We start from the raw sequence: 26,904 nt of genomic DNA, 5'->3' as shown, positions 1-26,904 counted from the left end.
CCAGGTAAGTTTCTCCACTGCCGCAGCAGTGATGTCTCCTCTGCCCCCGCCGGAGCTCAATTTGTCTGGCTAATTTTTCTCCAATGTCGCATCAGTGATGTCTCCCCTGCTCACACAGGAGCTCTGTTTCTCTGTCTAAATTTCTCTCCTGCCGCAGCAGTGACGTCTCCTCTGCTCCCGCAGGAGCTCTGTTTCTCTGTCTACTTTTTCGATGCCTCTTTCTCTGTCCAGCGAGCCTTGGTCTCCCTGCAGACATTGCAATCATCGGTTTCCTCTTTCTTTGTCCAGCGAGCATTGGTCTCCCAGCGGACGTTGCATGCATCTATGTTTCCTCTTTCTCTGTCCAGGGAGTATTGGTCTCCCAGCGGACGTTGCATGCATCTATGTTTCCTCTCTCCGTCCAGCGAGCATTGGTCTCCCAGAGGACGTTGCATGCATCTATTTTTCCTCTTTCTCCGTCCAGCGAGCATTGGTCTCCCAGCGGACGTTGCATGCATCTATGTTTCATCTTTCTCTGTCCAGCGAGCATTGGTCTCCCAGCGGACGTTGCATGCATCTGTGTTTCCTCTTTCTCCGTCCAGCGAGCATTGGTCTCCCAGCAGACGTAGCATGCATCCGTTTGTCTTCTCCGTCCAGCGAGCATTGGTCTCCCAGCGGACGCAGCGAGACCTCTCTCTGTAGAGCACCTATGTTTTCTCTTTCCGTCCAGTGAGTATTGATCTCCCAGCGGACGTAGCGTGCATGTTTCCTCTTTTCCCATCTAACGGGTATTGATTTCCCAGCGGACACAGCGAGAAATCTCCTGGCCGGGCTTCCAAATTCGTCACTCCGCCGTCGGTCAGTAGGGCCCAACAGCCCGACACCATGACCTTCTCCTCTCGGTCGGCAATCTTCGATCTTGCTGCTCCCTGCCCATCGGTCAGCAGAGCACACCCGTCTGACGCCGTGAGCTGCTCCCATCAAGAAGCGGCGTGAGCCCTCCCGATGGGGCATTTCCAAATCTTGCTGCTCCTCATTCATCAGCCAGGGGGTCTTTAGTCTGGCGGCTGTCCTTTGCTCTTTTTGCTTTTGTGGGGGGATGTTCTGGGTTCGGCCCAAATTCCGAGTCCGGAGCCCTCCCCCGGACAACACGCCAAATATGCATAATCTGTACTCAGTTGAATATGATGTAAGTGTGAACTCGTGAAATTATGTTTTATTTAACAAAGTTCGGGAGGAGCACGTTCATATAATTAAACACGAGTGGAGCACACTCAGTTAATCAACCCAATCAACGAGTTAAGAGGTGTGATTATATACAGTGGGGAGAACAAGTATTTGATACACTGCCAAATTTTGCAGGTTTTTCTACTTACAAAGCATGTAGAGGTCTGTAATTGTTATCATAGGTACACTTCAACTGTGAGAGACGGAATCTAAAACAAAAATCCAGAAAATCATAAGTATTTGATCACCTACCAACCAGTAAGAATCCGGCTCTCACAGACCTGTTAGTTTTTCTTTAAGAAGCCCTCCTGTTCTCCACTCATTACTTGTATTAACTGTACCTGTTAGAACTCGTTACCTGTATAAAAGACACCTGTCCACACACTCAATCAAACAGACTCCAACCTCTCCACAATGGCCAAGACCAGAGAGCTGTGTAAGGACATCAGGGATAAAATTGTAGACCTGCACAAGGCTGGGATGGGCTACAGGACAATAGGCAAGCAGCTTGGTGAGAAGGCAACAACTGTTGGTGCAATTATTAGAGAATGGAAGAAGTTCAAGATGACGGTCAATCTCCCTCGGTCTGGGGCACCATGCAAGATCTCTCCGCGTGGGGCATCAATGATAATGAGGAAGGTGAGGGATCAGCCCAGAACTACACGGCAGGACCTGGTCATTGACCTGAAGGGAGCTGGGACCACAGTCTCAAAGAAAACCATTAGTAACACATTACGCCATCATGGATTAAAATCCTGCAGCGCATGCAAGGTCCCCCTGCTCAAGCCAGCGCATGTCCAGGCCCGTCTGAAGTTTGCCAATGACAATCTGGATGATCCAGAGGAGGAATGGGAGAAGGTCATGTGGTCTGATGAGACAAAAATAGAGCTTTTTGGTCTAAACTCCACTCGCCATGTTTGTAGGAAGAAGAAGGATGAGTACAACCCCAAGAACACCATCCCAACCGTGAAGCATGGAAGTGGAAACATCATTCTTTGGGGATGCTTTTCTGCAAAGGGGACAGGACGACTGCACCGTATTGAGGGGAGGATGGATGGGGCCATGTATCGTGAGCTCTTGGCCAACAACCTACTTCCCTCAGTAAGAGCATTGAAGATGGGTCGTGGCTGGGTCTTCCAGCATGACAACGATCCGAAACACACAGCCAGGGCAACTAAGGAGTGGCTCCGTAAGAAGCATCTCAAGGTCCTGAAGTGGCCTAGCCAGTCTCCAGACCTGAACCCAATAGAAAATCTTTGGAGGGAGCTGAAAGTCTGTATTGCCCAGCGACAGCCCCGAAACCTGAAGGATCTGGAGAAGGTCTGTATGGAGGAGTGGGCCAAAATCCCTGCTGCAGTGTGTGCAAACCTGGTCAAGAACTACAGGAAAAGTATGATCTCTGTAATTGCAAACAAAGGTTTCTGTACCAAATATTAAGTTCTGCTTTTCTGATGTATCAAATACTTATGTCATGCAATAAAATGCTAATTAATTACTTAAAAATCATACAATGTGATTTTCTGGATTTTTGTCTTAGATTCCGTCACTCACAGTCGAAGAGTACCTATGATAAAAATTACAGACTTCTACATGCTTTGTAAGTGGGAAAACCTGCAAAATCGGCAGTGTATCAAATACTTGTTCTCCCCACTGTAAATATACAGCAAACTTACCTCCGACAGTTTAACAGCATCCCTCCACCACCCCATCTCCTCACTTCTAGTCCTAACTACACTTACAACAACGGGGGACCCCGGAGACCTCCCCCGGACAGCACTCCGAATACGCATAATCTTTACTCAGTTTAATATGATGTAAGTGTGAACTCGTGAAATACATTTTATGAATTTTGACCAAAAGAGTTAAATGGTAAGTGTAACATTGACAGTCTACGCAACTAAAGAGATAGTAAGTTAGAGCTCACCTGTCGACATTTTAAACAGGTAAAATACCAATAAGATATGGAAAAACAGAGCATCAAAGTGTTTAATCTATACGTTTTACGCAGGAATGTCTGTGTATCTTTATGATGTTAAATCTGGAGGATTTGAGATCCTTTATCTTGTAAAGGTTTGATCAAGGTGAGTGTTCACGTGTGGTGACTTCCTCATATTAATATGAATCTCTGGAGGATATTTTACCTGATTGTTTGGTTGTTATGAAATCTTTAATAAAGGGTTTCTTTCAGCTCAAGGTTTCTTTTGTGTTTGGTCATATATGTGTAAACGTATGACTGAGCTGGAGTTAACGCAGTCACATGATCCTTTTTCTCACACACTCAAGATATGTTCAGCTAAATTATGAAGGTGGTTTAATCAATTGAATCATTTAATTTAAGTCAGTGGAGGAGATCAAACTCATCAGATTCTCCTGCAGCTTCATCATGGCTGATTCACAAGAATCCAGAGATGGAGATTTTTCTCCAGGATGCAGGTACTTTCAACAAACACTGTTAAACATTGTGTTACAGAAAAATATCAGTTTTTGATATTGATATTATGGTTCTTGTCATAAGGAATGAACACAGTAATCTAAAGGATTAAATTGAATCTGTACTCCGTTCCAGTTCAGTCCAGCAGAAGAGCTCAAACCCAGAGTCCAGCTGTGTGTCTATGAAGAGTAACCGCTCTATGGATCATCTAATAGAGTTTAAGAGTGGAGACAAACCTCCTAATCTCAGGTATATCATTTCTATAAAAGTTATACTTTTATAGTATTGTTGATTTAGAAGCAAAATTTATAAAGTCAGTCATTTAGTCAGTCTAATATATCGTCGCTGTCCGATGAAAACCACGTATGTCCATTTTGCCGATTTAGAGATTTTTCGACGGATAGAATGTCCAGGTTCATTTCCGTATACAGTATGCTTCACATATCTAAATGACCAATGAAAAGTTGTGAAATCATGTCATCTGATTTTCACGTATATCCATTTGGTGTCAATGCTGTCAATCACGCCGCGTATCTCCCGCCCTGTGGAGGCATCTCGCCGGTCTAAGCGTCTCTGGAAGCTCAGCATTGGATAGCCGAATAACTCTGTGAGGTAAAGTATCAGCAAACGTTTGTTTTTGACAACTGTTCAAGTTTATTATATATTCGCAATATATTCACAACTGTTATTTACCAGTAAATGGTCTAGACGAAGTAATTGTCACTGTTTATTGTGGAGATGTTAACGCACGGGTCTGTTAACTTAAGCAATACTTTTAAGGTAGTCTAATATTTTTCTGACTAATAAATTACTGACACAGTAAAGGGTAGATTTAAATAAAGAATAACGAATTTTAAATAAAGAAAAACAAAATTTAAATAAAAAAACAAAATTTAAAAAAAGAAAAATTAAATTTAAATAAAGAAAAAAATAAATTTAAATAAAGAAAAATGACATTTAAATAAAGAAAAAACGAAAATTAAATAAAGAAAAAAACGAAATATAAATAAAGAACATCGAAATTTAAATAAAGAAAAACGAAATTAAGTTAAATTAAAAACGAGATTAATTTAGATTGATAACGGGTAAAAAGGCTAATAGCCTACAGTCCGTGTACTTTTTCGTCCATGCATTATTCTATTTCGGAATGAAAGATGAAATGTAAAAAAAAAAGGTGCAGCTTGTTTTTTTTTTGTTTTTTTTGTACATAGCATAGCCTACTTTGTTATGATTTTAGTATCATAATGATTAATAAATGCACGCACAATTATCCGTGAACTTGATTTGAAGCCTTTCAACTTGTGTGTGCAAAATTCAGAATTAAATGAATGTGCAGCAGTTTGTACAAATAGAGTCTGTAGGTCTACTATGCTGTTGAAAGTATGAAAAGTGAACAGCACGAGTATGCACAATTTGAGACGGGTCAGACATGATTTTGACCACTTCATTAAGTTTTGTTTTGTATAAAACCTTTCTTTAAAGTGAATTTCGTGTTGTATAAATTGTATCTTAATTTTAATCAATTTTTCATCAACCAATTGCCTGGGGTGGATTTAATAAATAAGCAAATACCAGTATATAGCAGACAATATAATCATGGAGGCGCCCGCGCGTTCACTTGCATTGCACGTTAACTGGAGCGCATCTCATTAACGAAACTCAGTGTATGCCTCACACAGACATGAGAAAGACATCAAATACACAAAGCTTGAAAAGTCTTTAAACGAAATAATTCAAAACGAAAAGAAAAGGGCAACTCTCTGATTATGATCATTTAGCCTAGCCTATTTTGTGAATTGTTCATTCCTGGTTGGCACACATTTTGCTGCCCTTACAAAAGTGCCGCTCTAGGCAATTGCCTAGTTTGCCTATATGGACGCGCCGGCCCTGGGGTCAGCATGAGTGTATTGATTCATTGTCCCTTCATAGTTTGCAAGAGACATTTAATAAACTGAGCGTATTTAATAAACTGAGACGTAGGCTATTTAATAAACTGAGCGTATTCATCTGTCAATATGAAACGCGACTTGGTCATTCTAATTAATGATCGGAAGAACGCGTATCGACCACCGTTACTGTAAAATATGCACGTATGTCCATTTAAACTCGATTTTGGTCAAATGTGGATTATATCATTACACTGGCAAGAATATGGCTACATTTAAAGATGCCGTACCAAGTGTGACAACGCTATGTTCATATGCTTTTAAATTGCGGTGTTTTTTTCACTTCCTGAAAAGTAACCGTTTTGGACATACGTGATTTTCATCGGGCAGCGACGATATATATAATATAATATGGTTCTTCTCATAAGCAATGAACACAGTAATCTAAAGGATTAAACTGAATCTATTCTCTGTTCCAGTTCAGTTCAGCAGAAGAGCTCAAACCCAGAGTCCAGCTGTGTGTCTATGAAGAGTAACCGCTCTATGGATCATCTAATAGAGTTTAAGAGTGGAGACAAACCTCCTAATCTCAGGTATATCATTTCTATAAAAGTTATACTTTTATAGTATTGTTGATTTAGAAGCAAAATTTATAAAGTCAGTCATTTAGTCAGTCTAATATATATAATATAATATGGTTCTTCTCATAAGGAATGAACACAGTAATCTAAAGGATTAAACTGAATCTGTTCTCTGTTCCAGTTCAGATTCAGTCCAGCAGAAGAGCTCAAACCCAGAGTCCAGCTGTGTGTCTATGAAGAGTAACCGCTCTATGGATCATCTAATAGAGTTTAAGAGTGGAGACAAACCTCCTAATCGCAGGTATATCATTTCTATAAAAGTTATACTTTTATAGTATTGTTGATTTAGAAGCAAAATTTATAAAGTCAGTCATTTAGTCAGTCTCATACTAGCAATGACATCAAGTAAATGTAAGCTGAGACTTTTTCCAACATTTATATAATGGAGTAGGTGTAAAAAGCTTCACAGTTGAAAGCTTCACAGTGTCTGGTCAGAACACTGATGTTTCACAGCAAGAGTACCATTACAAGAGTACAGTAAAGTGGATTATCTTTAAAGGTCAGCTAAACATTGGACTCTTTAGTCGGTTGAGTCTTCGTCCTCCATTTGTGCCTTTGAAAAGAGTCATGTGATCGTGGTTGATGTTCACCTGAGTTGAATCATTCTTTAATCCTATAGATGTTTTCAATTTGTTTGTTTTGAATTCCTAATTCCTTATATTACCATTTTTTCTCAGTCACTTTGGTACATTTTTTGAATCATGCTCAACATTTTCAAACCAGTAAGTTCATTTTTCAAAATAATTGTAATCAAAGTTTGAAACAGTGCAAGACACCATAGAGTTACAGACGTTAAAGCAAAAGTGTTACAACACTCCCTGGTCTTATGAAAGACTTCGGTCTTTCATAAGACAGAAGATTCCAGTAAAAGTGCACAACATTTATAAGTCTGTATGCTTTTTATTTTACTTAATTTTAGAACCAGTTCAGTCCAGCAGAAGAGTTCAAACCCAGAGTCCAGCTGTGTGTCTATGAAGAGTAACTGCTCTATGAACATACCACTAATGTTTAAGAGTGGAAACACACAGTCTAATCTCAGGTACATCATTTCTATAAAAGTTATGCTTATAGTATTTGATTTTTATGAAATTGTTATTAATATACAGCATTTTAATGATCTGGATTTGAACCGAATAATTCTAAATGCCAATCCTTTAAGTTTCAGTCTATTAATGATCATCATTGTGCTCTTGTGTAAAGCTCTATGTATTGTGTAATACATTCACACACTGTAAAATCTGTTGGTCTGTTAGTTAATGACACAATTACATCAATATCAGTGTGTCTGATTCTTTACCCTCTTCATTCTGATTTAAGGTCAAATCTTCAGTCCAGACCAGTTAAAAACAAAACTGTGTACAAGCCTGTGATTCAACCACAAGACTTTAATGAAAGCATGTATCCTGGTTTCAGGTAAAATGTAGGACCTTTTGTTGTTGTTGTTTAATTTTAGGTGTTGCAATTCATATCACACATCACTCAAACACATGATTAATAATTGAAACATTTCAGAAACCTAATGATTTTCTGTGTCCCATTATACAACAAACAAATAATACAGTTTGTCATTTGTGGCAATTTACTTCTCTAACTTGTGTAATAATCTGGTATTTTAATCTTACAGCGATGACTCTAAACCTGCTGAAGTCCTCAACACATTGAGATCAAATCTGAGACAGAAGTTTGAGTGTTTGTATGAGGGAATATCAAAGCAGGGAAACCCAACACTCCTGAATGAGATCTACACAGAGCTCTACATCACAGAGAGTGGAAGTGGAGAGATCAATAATGAGCATGAGGTGAGACAGATCGAGACACAGTCCAGGAGAGCAGAAACAGAGGACACACCAATCAAATGCAGTGACATCTTTAGACCTTCACCTGGACAAGACAAACCCATCAGAACTGTGCTGACAAAGGGAGTCGCTGGCATTGGAAAAACAGTCTCTGTGCAGAAGTTCATCCTGGACTGGGCTGAAGGGAAAGAGAATCAGGACGTCCAGCTCATATTTCCACTTCCTTTCAGAGAGCTCAACTTGATGAAGGACAAAACACTCAGTCTTCCAGATCTTCTTCATGTCTTTTTCCCTGAAACCAAAGAAATGGAAATATCCAGTGATGAGTATAAAGTGTTGTTCATCTTTGATGGTCTGGATGAGTGTCGTCTGTCTCTGGATTTTCAGAGCGATGTGAGGTTGTGTGATGTGACTGAATCAGCCTCAGTGGACGAGCTGCTGACGAACCTCATTGTGGGGAATCTGCTTCCCTCTGCTCTCATCTGGATCACCTCCAGACCAGCAGCAGCGGATCTCGTCCCCTCTGAGTGTGTCCATCGTGTGACAGAGGTACGAGGGTTCAGTGACACACAGAAGGAGGAATACTTCTGGAAGAGAATCAGTGATCAGAGTCTAGCCGACAGGATCATCTCACACCTGGAGTCATCAAGGAGCCTCTTTATTATGTGCCACATCCCAGTGTTCTGCTGGATCTCAGCCACTGTTCTAGAGAAGATGTTGAGTGAAGCAGAGAGAGGAGAGATTCCCAAGACTCTCACTCAAATGTACACACACTTCCTGCTCATTCAGACCAACATCAAACATGAGAAGGACTATGAGAAGAAAGTGAAAGATGAAGACATGATTGTCAAACTGGGGAAATTGGCTTATTGGCAGCTTATGAAAGGCAACCTGATCTTCTATGAGGAAGACCTGAGCGAGTGTGGCATTGATGAGACAGAAGCATCAGTTTACTCAGGATTGTGCACTCAGATCTTCAGAGAGGAGTTGGGCTTGTATCAGGGGAAAGTCTTCTGCTTTGTTCATCTGAGCATTCAGGAACATCTAGCAGCTCTATATGTGCATCTCTCCTTTATCAACAATAACATCAATGTGTTTGACCAGATTACCAAACCAACTAATGGAGACAAAGTGTCACTATCTGATCTCCATCAGAGAGCTGTGGATGAGGCTTTAGACAGTAAAAATGGGCATCTGGACCTTTTCCTTCGTTTCCTTCTGGGTCTGTCAGTGAAGTCTAATCAGAGTCTCTTACAAGAACTAAAGACACAGACAGCAAACAGCTCTCACAACACTGAGAAAACAGTTGACTATATTAAAGAAAAGATCAGTGAGAATCCCTCTCCAGATAAATACATCAATCTGTTTCACTGTCTGAATGAACTGGGTGATCTTTCTCTAGTGAATGAAGCTCAACCTCATATGAGCTCTGGAGGATTACGTGATGTGAAACTCTCCTCATCTCAGTGGTCAGCTTTAGTGTTTGTGTTGATGTCCTCAGAGGAGACACTGCAGGAGTTTAACCTGAGCAGCTTAATTGGAGACAGAAATGATTGGTAAGTAACATTGACTGCAATCATTACAGTCTAAAACATTATGAACAAAGAGAAACTCAGAGATCAGAGGTGTTTTAATCACGCGGCACAGATTGATTTCTGGGATATTTTACATAATTTGCGGGTGTTTCTCAAACCGTGGCTGTGTCCTAGTAAGGCTGCATATCTCGACTGCCACGTCATCAAGCGCCTCCGAAGGCCGTCTCAGTTTGAAGGAGCTTTTGAAGACAGACTTCATTTTGTGTCTTTAATTCTGCTCATTTTGAAGGAAGCATCAAGTGTATCCTTCGTGTTCTTCAATCTCCCACAATCCTTTGCACAGATTCCAATTCATGTAAAAGAACTGATGGAAAACGAGTCGGCACTGAGTTTATCTGAGTTCATTATGAAATGTAAGACACAAATAATGTATTCGGAGATGAAGGCATACATGTAATCTTTTGTTCCTGTGTAAATTAATCACTAAACACTAAACTGACAATAATATAATCCAATGGGAGACACAGACGGCTGTCATTCACTTTATTGCATTAATAAAAAAGCCAGTTAATATAAAGATATTTAATAGAAAGTATCCAAAATTAAGTTTTAATAGTATTTTTGTGCCGTGGCCGTGGGGCGGAAACGTGTGATGCAGCCATGCACACTTACGAACGAAATGAACAAAAGCGGAGAAGGGGGCTCCCTACTGGGCTGCAGTCCGGCCCTGCCCGCAATAATTTCATAGCACATCACCGCATAACTGACACGCTGTGAGGATAAAAGATTAGATTAGCTTACTTTTCATTTCAAAGACAACTTGTTTAACACAAAATACTTCTTGATTCATGAAAATGTGCATTTTTTTTTACTATGGGCCATGAGAAGTATTAAGAAAATAAATTAGATTAATGTCTCATCATAATCACCAGATGCTTGCAAAATGATGGACAATGATTAATTTCCCGTAATTTCCTTTGACAATAAAAGTAAATGATTAAATAAACAAGTAGGTAAATAAACAAGTAACAAGCAAACAAACTTGTGTGCTTAAAATGTCTGCGAATAATTTGCTGATGCAGGTACAAAAATACTTTTTCTCTCTCTTAAATGTCTCCATGGTGATAACCATAGCAATGGACAGGACAAAAATCTGTTGTCAAAATAGTGTTGTAGTGTAAATGTAGAGTAATAAACCTGCCACAGCAACATTGACAAGAAAAAAAAAAAAATCTTCCGTGTTGGTTGAATACGAGACTTCTACAGTTATATATACTAAACTTTTTTACATATCCTTTATAAAGCAGTGTTTAAGAAAAAAAATATATTTGAGGGCATTTTGGAAGGTATAATGTATTATTTACTTGTGATATGAATTATTATTATTAGCATTAGCATTAATAATTAACTTATTTATTTTTTATTTTCAATTAGTGTCACACAAAATACACCAGATGAAGTTCTTCAGAAGCTGATGCCTGTGGTTACAGCAACTAGATCAGTTGTGTAAGTAACACTGAGAACAAGCATCACTGCTAAAACATAACATTTCTTACTTAAACATTATAAATTAATGGTTTAACAAAAAACAAATTTTTTTGGTTACAATACCAATTAAGAGTGTAAAGGCGGCCGCACACCGCACCGCACACCGCACCGCACACCAGCTCAGCGCCGCGTCGCGCCACGTCTAGGACAACTCTCACCTGAAAATCCGATAACATCAGCAATTTTCTGATTTCTGTAAATAAATATAAAACTAAATGTATATTGCAGCACATGGTGAAGTCCGTATATACATTAACTACGATTTGAGACACATAAATGTAAATTTAATATAAAACTATGTAAATGGCGCTCTGTGGCGCAGCAGGATTTTGAACACGGTCCTGAGCCGCCGCGGACAGACGCCGAAAGGCGCCGCCGGTGTGTGTACTCTCATAGAGAATAATGTGTTCGAATTTAAAAGACGTGGCGACCCCCCGGTGTGCGACCCCCTTAACACTTCAGCTTTTAAACCCTCCACCTATCTGACCTGATTTGTGATCTACTTAACCATTTTTTATGATATTTGTGATAGAATTTTTTTTCAAATATATGCATGTATAATGTATGTATATAAACATTTATATTTAGGCTTTTTATATTAATTTTAATTTAAATGTTAATACATTTATATTTAGGGAAAAAACAGATGTATTCAATGTATTCCATTTTATCAGTTATATATATATATATATATATATATATATATATATATATATATATATATATATATATATTAGGGCTGTCACTTTACATTCGAAAATCGATTGCACAATCAATCCGTCCAACCAACACAAGTCTCGAAAACGAAAATAGGGAATTGATTTTAACGGTCTTCTCGGAGCGCGTCCAGCTCGTCACGATACGCCCGCAGCGAAAGTGCGTCACACAGCAACTGCAGGCTCTGACAAACACACATAACAGCAAATTATACTTCTGCATAATGTGTCTCTTTTTACTACAAAAATTTGAATTCTACCGGTATTCAGACAGTCGCATGCATACAGATACAGGTTTGGGCTACGGGCTACAATCGCCTACGTAGGTGAAATTTGTTTGACATTTATAATTGTAAACACAGCCATGTTGAAGCCTGCAGTGATGTTTTTCATTTATGTTATGGCAATCCACTCTGCTTATTGTTTTTCGAGAATGTTGGACTCCTGTTTGTCATTGTGCACGAAACTTCACGTCAATGACTCATCAGAAATATTGCTGACTTGTGTGCATCTCAAGCGCCCTCTTTACGTTCGTCCTAATGCCTCTTAGTGGTCCGTGGATTTGCCTATATTTGGCGTTTAAAATGGAAACGTCTTTAGACATGGAAAATCGATTTTTACAATCAATTTATTGAATACTTATGTCTCAAAAATCGAACAGGATTTTTTCACAAAAGTGACAGCCCTAATATATATATATATATATATATATAGATAGATAGATAGATAGATAGATAGATTTCTCTTTCTCCCTCACATAGAGACATAATCTCTTAGAATAACAGTTAAACTTACTGATATATTGAATTAATGGTTTTAAAAAAGAGATATTGCACAAATTATAAACACAATTAATAAAAACAAAGATTTCTGTTTTGATCTGAGAGAATGAAGTGTGTGTCATTGTTCTCTACAGGTTGAGGGACTGTGGTGTCACAGATGAAGGTTGTGCTGCTCTGGCTTCAGCTCTGAGATCAAACCCCTCACACCTGAGAAAACTGAATCTGTCATATAGTAAACTAGGAGACTCAGGAGTGAAGCTGTTTTTTGCTGTAATGGAGAATCCTCACTGTAAACTGGAGAAACTGTGGTAAGATCATACGTGACTCTCACATGAAACTGTCACTGTGAATCCATAAAGTATAATCAAAATGGAATAAAATGCAGGGAAATAACTATTATTACATTCATTACAAACTATTGAAACAACATGATCAAATTCATCAAATTAGTTTCATGTCTGTTCATATGATATAAGAGGATTCATATTTTTCTGTTTGAAGCGTTTGCTGTATTTCTACTGCTGCTGTGAGTTCATGTGTTTTGATCTGTAAACAGGGATTCAAGTTCTCCATTGCTACGATGGATTTCCATTAATTGCAGGGTTCCCGCCTGTCCTTAATGTCTTATTCACTTTTCATAATTTTAAGGCCGTAAATAGGGTTACATTTCTCAAATAATGTAATAAGTATCTTAATTTGAGTTTGAATAGGTCTTGATAAGGAAAGACAAGATCAAAACCTGTAGTATAGCGAAAGCACGTTCCTCTCTCCACTCAAAGAGTTCTGTAATCACTCTGCTCCGGGTCACTCCGGGTTTTCCATTCCCGCTCATGGAAAAACTGCTCCGTGTTCACTCCATTTTAAAAGTTATTCTAATATGTTTATTTTTTTATATCATGAACGTCTGAACACAACATTTATAATACTATATGTAACAGTTTGGAGAGTATTCTACACGTTTAATAAATAGAATTACACCAAAATGTCGAATTTCTCATGCCTGTGAAGTAGCCTATACACTGAGTTTAGGTTCATTTCCAGGTCACGAGCAATGCAAGTGATCATGCCGGCACCTTGAATGTCCTGATTATTTTGTCTGCTATATTTCTTTCTCATTTATTAAATTTAGGCAATTGATTTGATGAAACATTGATTAAAATGAATATACAATTTATCCAAAACAGAATTCACTTTAAAGAAAGGTTTTATACAAAACAAAACTTAATGAAGTGGTCAAAATCATGTCTTACCCACTCCATATGTCTCCCGATATATTGCGCATCTAATGATCCAATCCTACTCATGCTGTCCACTTTTTATATAATCAACATAATGAAATAAAAAAATAACATATTTAAACATGCATATGAAACTAAATGTGTTTTCTTTAATGGATACAATACGTATAGTAGGCCTACAGTACAGCGAAATTTTATATCGGAGCGGAATTTGAGCGAACTCGTTTTACCGGTGTGCATGTGGGGAGGGTGCGATTTTCGAATAATAATCAAATAATTCTCAGCGATCATTGAATATTATTGCTTGAAATGCCCATCCCTACAATAAATGCACTTTGTTCTGATGCTGGTGCTATTAGTTTCCCTCTTCTGTTCAGTGTTAACAGGTTGAGATAGAACATGCATTATGATTTCTTATTATAATGCTCAGGTTAAAACTGGATTCATTATTGTTACAATGTCCTGGGTATAATGGCTAGGTTAAAAACAGATATTATATTATATTATATATAGTTTGTGACATTGGCTTACTTTGCGGAAAATCTCTGTTGGCTTTTATTATTTGAGAAATAAAGACTTGTGTTAAAGGATTAGTTCACAAAAAAAAAAAAAAAGATTCCTGATAATTTACAAGATATCCATGTCTTTCTTCAGTCGAAAATAAATTTAGGTTGAGGAAAACATTCCAGGATTTTTCTCCATTTAATGGACTTCAATGGCAACCAGCTATTCAAATGTTCAAAGAAGGTTCAAATGTCCATTTCAATGCAGCTTCAAATGCTCGACACAATCCCAGTCGAGAAATAAGGGTCTTAGGCGGTGCCTCAAAATCGTGAATTGCTAACTTGATATCGCAGCCTGTTCATTATTAAAATAAAATACATTCAACCAAACATATAAAATGTTACACTGCTCAATTTGAATAGTCTGTAAAATAATCTTTGACGTTTAGCGTGACCACGGCCTAACTGTGCTGTTATATGGGAAATATAATATTTTACGTCAATAATTCCAAGTACAAAGCTTAGCCTACATAATAGGCCTAATAGTTTAGCTTGATTCAGAAATAATGAAACATTTGGATTTGTGAATTAAATTAATTCGTATGGACTCTTATTTAGTTTTGTTTTGAATTAATAAACCTGTTTCTGGCCTTGACTATATATCCATAGAAGCTGGCATGGCATTAAGAAAATAAAAGAGAGATATTATTATTAGTAGTAGTTGTATTATAGCCTAAATATTATTATTATAAACTAGGCTACATTTTTACATAGGCTTCAAAAAAGTAAAACAAAATAAAGTTATTAATCTGTATTTTTTCTAATTGAAGAGGTTTCAGAACATTAATAATACAGAAGAAACGCAGGAACAGAAATGTTAAAATAGGCAACTGATTCTGCTCGGAGTGGATTATTATTTACATTTTTTTTATCCCTGGAAAAAATATAATACAGATTGTACTTTTAAGCGGCCAATGAAAGAACAATATTATTAAAATATCAGAATTATTTGTTGAGGTTTCTGCTACCTAAACTTTATCAAATAAATTAGTGTGCGATTTAGGATAAAAAGCATAACATGTCTGAACAGGTCATGTCTATGGCAAAGACAGGCATTAAAATGCAATACAATTTTATGTTAGATTTACATAAGTCACATTTTCGTCATTAAGTCCTTTGCAAGATAACTTTTATAGGTTATTTAAATGTCAAAGAAATGCGTTAAATTCACAGTGTGAATAATTCCACAATGTGGGAATTAGGATTGCTAAAATGGGACAGGATATTTTCACTTATAAGTTCACTAAAAAGTTATTTTAACACTCTTTTATGCTATAAACGCAGATGACAAGCATGTAAAAACCATTCATAACTGAATCATTAATATTTTTTTCTATTTGAGGTATACATAAACAATATAGCCTACTTAATGTGGTTCTCACATGTTTATGAGCTCGGTCGCATGCTGTCAATATGCACCAGAGAGAGGTTAACACATGGTTGCATATTATTGGCTTCAGTACACGCTATAACTGAGAAAGAAATAGGACTGCCCCCTACTGGTAATGTACGTCATGCCAGAGAACTTCACTACAGGCTGAATCCCTTTCCCTGTGATGCACATTCTTAATGGACACATCTGCACAACTTTTGATTTAAAGAAAATGTATATATAAATGTTGAAATGAAAATCAACTAAGATTAATAAATGTTGTAGAAGAATTTAGTGTAGTTAACTAATGTGTAACAAATGAAACCTTATTGTAGTGTTAGCAAATAATCCATCTCTGGTCCATGTAATGCAAGTGGATTCAAAAACCACACAAAGTGAACACGAAGGTAATCCATAAACCCCAGCTGATGAATCAATGCTTCTTAAGTGAAACAATAGGTGTAAGAAATACAAATATTTAAAACTTTTTACAATATAAACCTTTGCTTCCGGCCAACATAACTTCTCATGTGAGCTTCAGAATGCACTTGTGTCGCTTCACGACGATATCATTAAAACCGTGTTTGACTATTTCCTTGAAGTGAGTGTTTATAAACGTAAAAAGTGTAAAATATTAGTTTTTTTTGTCGTTTCACTTCAGAACAACTCTTTAATTCATCAACGAGCGTCGTGTGAATTACAGTTGTTCACTTTGAGTGGGTTTTTAAAAGATCCTTTTTCTTCCAAGCAGGGGTGGAGAGCTCGAGCTCATCACACACCTTCTCCAAACTGTCTGTTTGTCCCGCCATGGTTAATAGATTTTGAGAAAAAGAATAGTGATTATCTATAGTACAACATACAACACATAAATGTCTGATATCAATATCTTTAGCATAATTTTCACTTAAAGAAACTAACCTGATATTGTCACAGCTCACTCTACACACATCATGGACTCAGTTTCCCACAATGCTTTGTTCTGTCATCTGTGTAATCATGTGCAGCTGTTTCCCATTACCTCATGATCCCTCAGTCTCCACATCGCGTATACTGTATTTATTTAATTGAATCGCAGCCTTTGTGAATTCACAGTAGCACTATGCTATTGTTTGGTTTTTAAATGTTTTTAATATATTGTGCAGCCTTAGAAAACGGTCTAATAATATGGTTCATGGATATTAACCTGGTATATAACCATGGAATAAAATTGAGTCCTTGAATTTTATCGAGGAATCATGACAGTCCTAATTACATTCATTAAAACAACTGGAGGTCGACATTATTACCATTCATTCATTTTAATATCACATCTGTGTAAATGAAGTGTAAGAAATAATATTTTTCTGTGTTCAAGTGTTCAATCTCTCTTTCTTGAGTTGAGGTGATTGAGTGATTGATCTGTAAATGATTGAACACATGAGCTGCTCCTCAGTAACCTGATACGATCAACATTTAACACTCTTTACACAATCTCAGCACAGTCAGGACTTTAGTACATGAAGAACAAGATGAATTCATCCTTAATGACCATCACATCCATATTTTTCTGTGATCATCTTTACACATTATTTAATGTGATATAAACAATTTATATACGTTTTATATAAGCTTTCCCTCTCACACAAACACACACAAATAACATGGTGAATCTCACTTACATCAAACATGGTGATTTTTTATTTTATTTTTTTTAATTTTTTTAAAATGATGAAGTCTGTTGATTCGATCTGTGTGTCTGATCAGAGAAAGTGAAGAGTGTGTCATTGTTCTCTACAGGTTGAGTGATTGTAGTGTCACAGATGAAGGTTGTGCTGCTCTGGCTTCAGCTCTGAGATCAAACCCCTCATACCTGAGAAAACTGGATCTGTCATATAATAAACTAGGAAACTCAGGAGTGAAGCTCTTCTCTGCTGTACTGGAGAATCCTCAATGTAAACTGGAGGAACTGTGGTAAGATCATCTATACCATAAAGACTCGGAGTGAATAAGGATTAATATGTAGATAGTGTATACAATATATCTTTGGCGTAAGCCCCATCCGGTGGTTCAGTGACAGATTCCTGCTTGAGCCGTCAGATCCTGCCGGCGGTAGAAGGCAGCGGTGAGGAGTCTCCCTGAAGAGGAACATTTAGATCTTAATTTATTATTATCTCCCAAAAGAAAGTAAAACTAACAGTTAAATAGAGTTTTTTTTAAATCACAAATGTTTGGTGTAAATCAACTTGCTTGTGCAAACAGACCCTTGTAAAAGCGTGAGCATTGCCTCAAAATGTGTGTGTGCAGCTGAAAAGAGGGAAGTGGTGTGTTTTTCACCTGAACCAGGACTGTCACCATATCAGATTTATCACTACATGATTGTCATGGCCAAAATAACACACAATAACAATATATCACCATATCTTTGGAAATAAAAAATAAAAATAAAATAAAAATAAAAAAGGTAACACTTTATTTCGATAGTCCACTTTAGACATTCTACTAACTATACATAACTCTGCAGCTACAGGTCAACTTATTCTCCTAACCCGAACCCTAACACCTAACCATAACCTAACAGTCTACTGACAGTCTACTACAGCCTACTACTAATAATACTCTAATGAGAATTAGTTGACATGTAGTTGAAAAGTTACTTATAGTTAGTAGAATGTCTAAAGTGGACTATCAAAATAAAGTGTAACCAAAAAATAATAATAATGCTATCATTCAAATTCATCTTTACTTTGTTTATTTTGTGTTATTCACATACAAAAGGAACAATTACACTTAATGGCGACCAGTTTGAAATAATGGTAACACTTTATCACAAGTATACAGTAACACAGCGCTTATAAATCATTTTCTAACTATTAGTTTATAGTTAATGTATACTATATAATAGTATATAATCTGTAGTTAATATATTAAGAGACTATATACAAATATAGTCACTGTCACACACTGTCACTGTAATTAACAAAGTATTATTGTTTAATTAGCTCTTATGTAAAGAGTTAGAAAATGCTTTTTAAACAACATATTAACAATAAATAGTTCTCACTTTAGATTAGGTCACGGAAAATCATAAAATGTCATAAAGTGCTATACAGGCTTTATTGGGTAACACTTTATAATAACTGCACGCTATTAATCATTAGTTAAGCATTAGTTAACAGTTAATTCATCAGTTATAAAGCATTAATAGACATTAATAAGCAGTTTATAGATACAGCTTAACTGTTTACTAATGCTTAACTAATGATTAATAGCGTGCAGTTATTATAAAGTGTTACCACATTAAGCACACACACACACACACACACACACACACACACACACACACACACACACACACACACACACACGCACACACACACACACACACTAGGGCTGGGACGAAGCACCTATCTCCCGATTCGATACTATCACAATACTTGGGTGCCGATACGATATGTATTGCGATTTTTAAGAATTGTGATTCGATATTACAATGTATTGTGATTTTTTTTATTAATTTTTTTTTTTTTTTTTTTACACTAGACTATGGGGAAAAGTTAAATCATACACTTATACAGACTGTACATGACATGTACATGTATAAGATGAGTCATATTTACAAAAACAATTCATCACATCTTTCTGAGTTTTATTTCAGAAGCATCATACAGTTCTACAGTCTCTTGACTAAATAATTCAATAACAAATAAATTTTTTAACAATCACTTGTTGACACCTATTGGCGAAACAATGTAATCGATAAATGCATTATTGTAAGTGCCAAGTTTCTATCAAAAGCTGATTTACTCTATTGTGATCGCTACCGTAGACATCAGTGTTTATATTTGAACTTTAAACTTTTATCCCAGTAATTCTATGATAATTTGAACTATTGTATCACAGAAATAATGATACTCTTATGAGGTTGAAAATATCTTTTGTGAAGCTGTTTCATGAAAACTCTCTCTGGGTCAGCGGCAGCGCCAACACAGATTTAAATGTTTCGATATGATTTTGTCAAAGGTTTGGACAGACGAATTTGAAAAAGATCGCATGGGTGTTTGAATGGGGATCACAGTATTTTAGAGATTAATCGTGCAGCTCTTGTCATGAGTTAGGTTTGACTCTCTCTCTCTCTCTCTCTCGCTCTTTCCACTCCATTTCTTCTCACCTGTTTGCAATCATTAGCACGCTCTGTGATTGAGACCGAACCTGTTCCTCTTTGTGTTAGTCTTTCGTGCTATTTAGTGCCTTCCTGTTTTTGGCTTCTTTACCAGATTATTGTTGAATGCTTCTCTCTCATGTTCACATCTCTCGTCTGTTCAACACCTTTTCTAGTTAGCTCTACTGTCTTATCTCTCTCTCAGCATATGAGGAGTGTGAGGGCTTTTCAGTGCATTCAGTCTCACGTTGCGTAAACAAATAAAAATCGCGATAGTTTGGTGAATTGATTTTTTTCTCCCAGCCCTAACACACACACACACACACACACACACACACACACACACACACACACGTTCCTTAAAATATTTACAAATACATTAAGCACACATTTTTATACTGTACAAAATGTATATTCAATCCCTTAATCCTAACTGATGTAATTTAACAATGTGAACTGAGTATTTGTATGTATTTCATATTGACAGCATTATGTTATTTATTTTTTAAGTGTTATGTTTATCTTTGGATATAGGCTTAATGTGTGCCATTGTTCTCTACAGGTTGTATGATTGTGGTGTCACAGATGAAGGTTGTGCTGCTCTGGCTTCAGCTCTGAGATCAAACCCCTCACACCTGAGAAAACTGGATCTGTATAAGAATAAACTAGGAGACTCAGGAGTGAAGCTGTTTTCTTCTCTACTCGCGAATCCTCACTGTAAACTGGAGATACTGGGGTAAGATCATCTCTACCATAAAGACTCGGAGTGAATAAGGATTAATATGTAGATAGTGCATTGAATATATCTTTGGCGTAAGCCCCATCTGGTGGTTCAGCGACAGATTCTTGCTTGAACCGTCAGATCCTGCCGGCGGTAGAAGGCAGCGGTGAGGAGTCTCCCTGAAGAGGAACATTAACATCTTAATATATTATTATCTCCCAAAAGAAAGTAAAACTAACAGTTAAATAAACCGGACAAACTACAAACCAGACAACAGATGCAGGTTACAGTGAAGAGTTTTTTTTTTTTAAATGGATATCACAGTATTTTAAAGATTAATCATGCAGCTCTACTGTCTTATCTCTCTCTCAGCATATGAGTAGCGTGAGGGCTTTTCAGTGTATTCAGTCTCACGTCGCTTCCACGCGTCCACTTGAAAGGGATATTATGTCACCTATAGATAACGCAACACATTTCATCCTCTGTTGGAACAATAGTGTCTAACTTGTGTCAACCTCGTCTATAAGCAAGGACAAAAATAAAGCAATTTAATTTGAATAAAATATTGATTCTGGAACAGAAAAATGCATTTTAAAATCGTAAACAAAAAATCACGATAGTTTGGTGAATCAATGTTTTTCTCCCAGCCCTAAAACACACACACACACACGTTCCTTAAAATGTTTACAAATACATTAAGCACACACACACACACACACACACACACACGTTGGTTTTCCATGTTTTATGTTTTATTTTTATACTGTACAAACTGTATATTCTATCCCCTAATCCTAAGTGATGTATTTTAACAACGTGAACTAATGAGTATGTGTATATATTTCATATTGACAGCATTATGTTATTTTTTTAGTGGTCCTTGAATTTTTTAGACATGTTTATCTTTGGATATAGGCTTAATGTGTGTCAATGTTCTCTAAAGGTTGAGTGATTGTGGTGTCACAGGTGAAGGTTGTGCTGCTCTGGCTTCAGCTCTGACATCAAACCCCTCACACCTGAGAGTAATGAATCTGTCTAGTAATAAACTAGGAGACTCAGGAGTGAAGCTGCTGAACGATCTGAAGGATGATCCACATTATAAACTGGAGAGACTAGAGTAAGAATAGTTTTTAATGATTTTCATCATTATATTTTCATTTAAAGTTGAAATGGCTGTTTTACTCGCTAGAGATAAAAGGAAATTGTATCAGGTTCAGTAACACCGTGTGTGTGTGTGTGTGTGTGTGTGTGTGTGTGTGTGTGTGTGTGTGTAAGTATTTTGTCTGAGATCATCAGATAATGAGTCTTAAATTCAGCTTCAGTTTGTGTAGGTCTCTTAACTTTAAACTGTGTTTAATATGAGTTTAATTCTGCTCATAGTGTTGTGTCAGACTATTTTCAGCTTTCCCCCTTTAACTGTCTCTAAGTGTGTGATAATCGGAGCTTTGGGTTGTTTGTTAGCTGATATTAAATTAGTAGTGTAATGATCATTTCTGCTGGTTCTGTATCAGCTGTCCGTTGTGTGAAAGTGACCTTTCATGTCCTTTTGATTTTGCAAATTGACTTTAAGCATCAGATAGAAGCTATATTATCATGTTTGAGAATGAATTAATATAGATTATCTAGATAGTTTTCTTATGAAAAGATAATGGTAATGTCTCATACTGCATATGTGACTTTTTCTGTGTTTTATTTTAGGTATTAGATGACAGTCTGATCTTCTGATGATCATCTGATGGTGAATAAGGATCCACTACAGAGACTCACAGTCAACAGAATCACCAGAGACTGAAGATACAGTGACTTCACTGTTATAAATTAAGACTTCATTTAGATTTCAACGATCCTCTGAAAGACCTGATGAGGCGGCAGTGAAACACCTTTTATTTCACAGCAGCAAAATACAGTTTGTCATTCATAGATTAACCATTTTATTTGTATAAACGCACCGTACCCCATTAAGCTTGGAGTTTTGTTACAGAGTAAATAAAGATCCTGAATATCTTTGTGTTTGTGTTGTACCAGCAGAGGGAGACAGTGACTAATGAAATATTCATTTTACATAATTATGAAAAGAAGAAAAAACAGTTCAAGCTTTTAGAACACAATGGAAGCTTGAGTTTATACATCATGTTTTTAATAATAGTTGCATTACATTTATTAATGTATTAAAGGGGTCATATGATGCGTTTTCATGGTTTCCTTTTTCTTTAGTGTGTTATGTAGCTGTTTGTGCATGTATAAGATCGGCAAACTTACAAAACTCAAAGTCTCCTACAAAAAGATTTATTCTATCTAATGCCGGTATACACTGGAGATTTTAAGCTGTCCCAGTCGAAAGATTCCCCAAACCCCAAACCAGTTAAGCGCAAACCATGCCCCTTACGCAAAAACCACACCCCGCAGCGATGACTCGCGTCTATGGCTTGATTTTATTGGTCAACTCTATCAAAGCACTGATTGGCCTCACATTGCTGAAACCAAAAATACAAAAGTGATGCAAAAGTGTGTATACAAAATTAAAAGTTACACAGAATATACAACTTATATAAAAAAATTAAAAAAAAAAATTAAAAAGGGTCCATAAGATGAATAAAAAACATTTCATAAAACTATGTAAATAAAAAGAGGTGCATTTTTTTAGTGCATTTTTTTTCCTGTGCAGTTGTTAGTGTTCACGAGTGTCCAAAATAAATATGATTTTAAATGTGAGCGTGCACACACACACACCAAAAAAGAGCTTAAAGGAACACTCCACCGTTTTTTTAAATAGGGCTTATTCACCGTCTTTCCTACATTTAGATAGGTGGGCAAATGCCTTTTTGTCTCAGTGCATGCATTGTTTTAGTTTGACAGGGTCGCCGCTAGCTTAGCTTAGCATAAAGAATGGAATCCTTTGATGCCAGCTAGCATGTCCTGAGTAAAAGTGATAAAAATTAAATTAAATAGAAAACCTAATTACTTCTTGTGGCCTGCGTATTCACAACAGATACAAATAGCAATGCAGATTAAGACTAGGCGATTTCCTAGGCAGATATTGACTTGGGACTATATTGGGAAGAAGCACAGGCTAAGCACTGCTACTTGGGCGCAGAGCTATCACACGATACCTGGAATCCCCCAACTTTCCTCAACATACCAGCGTGACCTGCACCGAGTATCTTCGCTTTTGGATTGTGTTTAGTTTGAGAAGTTACAGCTACAGCAAACATGGTAATTACATGAATAGTAAAAGGTTGTGAGAACAAGCTAAGGACATTAGCCTGGCTAACGTCAGACCTCATCTCATTGAGACGTGGTCTGGGAACCACATGTTCATTTTCTCGTATTTGAGGCGTGGTTTACGAATGCCCAGAGCCGTTTATTGGGCGCTACGAATGTCTATCAAATGCGCCTGCACGTACCTCATAGCCAATCGTTTCAATTATACCAGATGACGTATGTAGAGCGGCAGAAATCCGACGAGGAAGAAAACGAAATAAACTTGCGTTCTAAACTACTTAGAACACTATCTTAGGCTGCATCGAAAGGTAACTTCGCGTCTGATGCCATGTTGGATCCATAGATATAAACAAACTGCTTCGGTGTGTCGCATAGATGTCGTCATCGTCTTGCTGCTCCCTCCCCATTCTGTGATTGGTTCCCTTTTAGAGGGGAAAATCTGGTCCATGGTATCCAGGCTGCCTAGCAGCGTGAATAAAATCACGCTGCGCTCAAGGCAGTATGGGGAAACCCAGGCTATAAGGACATATACGAATGTAATGTTTCACAGAATTCCATCGAATGTGTAACTGAGAAATCAATGGCTAGGACTACTTTGAAAAAATGCTATATGGACACAGAAAGACGGTACTACGTCTGAAGGATACGGCCGTCCCATCCATTTTCAAAACACAGGCAGAAGTGCACATGTAAGTTGTCTTTTATCACTCTTCCTTACGTGAATCTGTGTCTTTATTCGGTTGTATGATAGATGCTGAGAAGCTGTATATAGACTATAGTTCAAATTACCTCCTCTAGTATACTGTATAACCTCATGTTGAGTTCAACCTGTTTAGCGTGAACAACCAAACTGAAAAAAAAAAATCGCTGATATCGTTATCAGTGAAATGAAATGACTGAGGGCTATCTATATTTCTCATATACTGTATACTCGGTGCAGGTCATGCTGGTATGTTGAGACAGTTGGGGGATTCCCCTATGGGGATTCCAGGTGGCAATATCTCTGCGCCCAAGTAGCAGTGCTTCGCCCCAATATAGTCCATATATAAGTCAATATCTGCCTAGGAAATCGCCTAGTCTCAATCTGCATTGCTATTTGTACTTGTTGTGAATACGCAGGCCACAAGAAGTAATTCGTTTTTTATTTATTTATTTTTAATCAATTTTACTCAGGACATGCTAGCTGGCAACAAAGGATTCCATTCATTATGCTAAGCTAAGCTAGCAGCGACCCTGCCAAACTAAAACAATGCATGCACTGAGACAAAAATGCATTTGCCCACCTATCTAAATGTAGGAAAGACGGCGAATAAGCCCTATTTCAAAAAACAGTGGAGTGTTCCTTTAACAATGAGAAAACTACATGCGTTACTGTATGGAACAAATCTACAAACAAAAGAAAAAGGTTTGTCAAAAACAAAAACATTATTTTTTGATTCTACATTGTTTAATATAGCTTTGCAAACTATGTGAATTCATAACCTGCAGTTCTCCTACCTAGCATAACATTTTTAAGTATTGGTTTGCATACACTTAATAATTACCAATAATCACAGAGCTGATTAGCCACACAAGGCTGAAACAAATATATGTTTCAGCCTTGTGTGGCATATATCCATATATATATGTAGGGAAGATGTAATATGTTTCTCCCAGCCTTAGGGGGGCGCTGTGTTCTATGAGTGTTTCACTGTGTGAGTGAGCCCTTCTTCACATGGGTGGAGCTGTTGTTAATTCAGTTCTATTTTCCTTGTGAAAAGGTAAGATGTTCTCTGTTACATCTATTACATTTCTTTAATTATATTGGCCATCCATGTTATTTGAATAAATATATTGCTGTTGAAGATGTTAACTAACATATTTGCGCAGTTATTTGCGACGGATGGTTTTGTATTTCTGATATTATTTGATGGGTTTTACTTTCCATGTGATGGGGATTTTTCTGTATATTGTATTGTGTTTAACATTTATCTGAGTATTTTGGGTTATAGACTTTGTGTGTTGGATGCATGTGACATTTAACATTAATTGTCATATGTGGAAAGTTATTTGTCCAGTCTTTGAGAACCCCTGTTATTGAAGGTTTAATATAACTGCAGCTAGAACTGTATTGTTTCGTTTTGGGATATTGTATGCATTTTTATTTTTGATATTAGTAACTAACAGTTCTATTTTCCTTGTGAAAAGTGGCTGATGCAGAAGAGCCCAATAAATAAGCTTTACTGCTGTGACGACAACGATATTTGTGTCCTCCTCATTCAACCATCATCCAAACACAACGCAGAGACATTTGGGGGAGCACACAGACGAAAAGGGTTACATATATATATATATGTTTTTATTACACATGTTTGCCTTTTATGGGTACATAAAAGGCAACATTACATACAATTCACAATAATAAAAAAAAAAAGAGTAAACTTTGAAAGGATGCATGAAAGTTTTTATGTGAAGTTGCTACTGTTAACAAGAATTCATAGCACAGAATTGATAAATAATAAATTATACTTTTAACTTATCTACTAATTAACATTTTGAAACACTGTTAATAACCCTGTACCTGTAATTACCTCCCTCCCTCCCTCCCTCCAACACACACACAACACAACACAACACAACACAACACAACACACAAACTTGTGCCATTTTAAGCTTGATGTGAGTAATTCATTCTGTCAATTTGTGGCGTACCCTGACAACCCTTTTCCTGAATGTCTACTCTAGTTATGCTCTAAACCAGAAGTACTTTTTCTGGGGCGTCCAGCTGTCAAATGCCGCCTCGAACCAGTCTTGGTTGATCTTCAGGCCACTGCTGTTGGCTTACAGCCAATAATGGGACCTGGTCGTCTAGCAGCTCGTCTTATCGTCTTAACATCCCTGTACCAAAACAGTAAAATGCAGAGACCAGTTGTGTTGGGTTGTGCTGCATCTTTTCAAGCTGCTTAGCCATTGTAGTCCTGGCATCACTGTAGTTGGAGATTTCAGCCAGTTCACCAAATAGTCCAAGCATCCTCCTCACAGGAGATTGAGGTAGAGATGCTGTTTAACAAGAAAATAATAAAAACAATTAAATTGCAACAACCAGTAAAAATAAAATAGCAACAAACAC

At 37.1% G+C, this 26,904-nt stretch overlaps 1 protein-coding gene and 1 long non-coding RNA gene across 36 annotated transcripts in view; one reads left to right on the top strand and one right to left on the bottom strand.

Annotated features, from left to right (window-relative positions):
- LOC309506206 (NACHT, LRR and PYD domains-containing protein 3-like) overlaps nt 1-26,904 on the top strand; it is a 231,371-nt gene that overhangs the window by 49,365 nt on the left and 155,102 nt on the right. For 11 of the 35 annotated variants that reach the window (XM_082179880.1, XM_082179905.1, XM_082179878.1 and 8 more), the window contains 10 exons: nt 3,773-3,886; nt 6,003-6,116; nt 6,286-6,405; nt 7,084-7,203; nt 7,482-7,577; nt 7,789-9,516; nt 10,930-11,001; nt 12,676-12,849; nt 17,491-17,664; nt 20,415-20,588. In XM_082179880.1, coding sequence (XP_082036006.1) covers nt 3,773-3,886; nt 6,003-6,116; nt 6,286-6,405; nt 7,084-7,203; nt 7,482-7,577; nt 7,789-9,516; nt 10,930-11,001; nt 12,676-12,849; nt 17,491-17,664; nt 20,415-20,588 — 2,886 coding nt within the window. Of the gene's footprint in view, nt 1-3,544; nt 3,640-3,772; nt 3,887-6,002; nt 6,117-6,285; nt 6,406-7,083; nt 7,204-7,481; nt 7,578-7,788; nt 9,517-10,929; nt 11,002-12,675; nt 12,850-17,490; nt 17,665-20,414; nt 20,589-21,516; nt 21,691-22,271; nt 23,476-26,904 lie in introns of those variants that run through there. The other 24 variants (XM_082179898.1, XM_082179894.1, XM_082179888.1 and 21 more) reach the window with 13 other exon arrangements.
- On the bottom strand, nt 499-3,872 carry LOC309506487. The gene is made up of 2 exons (XR_014208798.1): nt 3,763-3,872; nt 499-3,626 (listed from the first exon to the last, which is right to left on the bottom strand). It is a non-coding gene; the product is annotated as an uncharacterized lncRNA (long non-coding RNA).

Source organism: Leuciscus leuciscus, assembly GCF_965113295.1.
Source record: "Leuciscus leuciscus genome assembly, chromosome: 9".
Taxonomy (NCBI): domain Eukaryota; kingdom Metazoa; phylum Chordata; class Actinopteri; order Cypriniformes; family Leuciscidae; genus Leuciscus; species Leuciscus leuciscus.
This window is presented reverse-complemented; position numbering and strand designations above follow the sequence as displayed.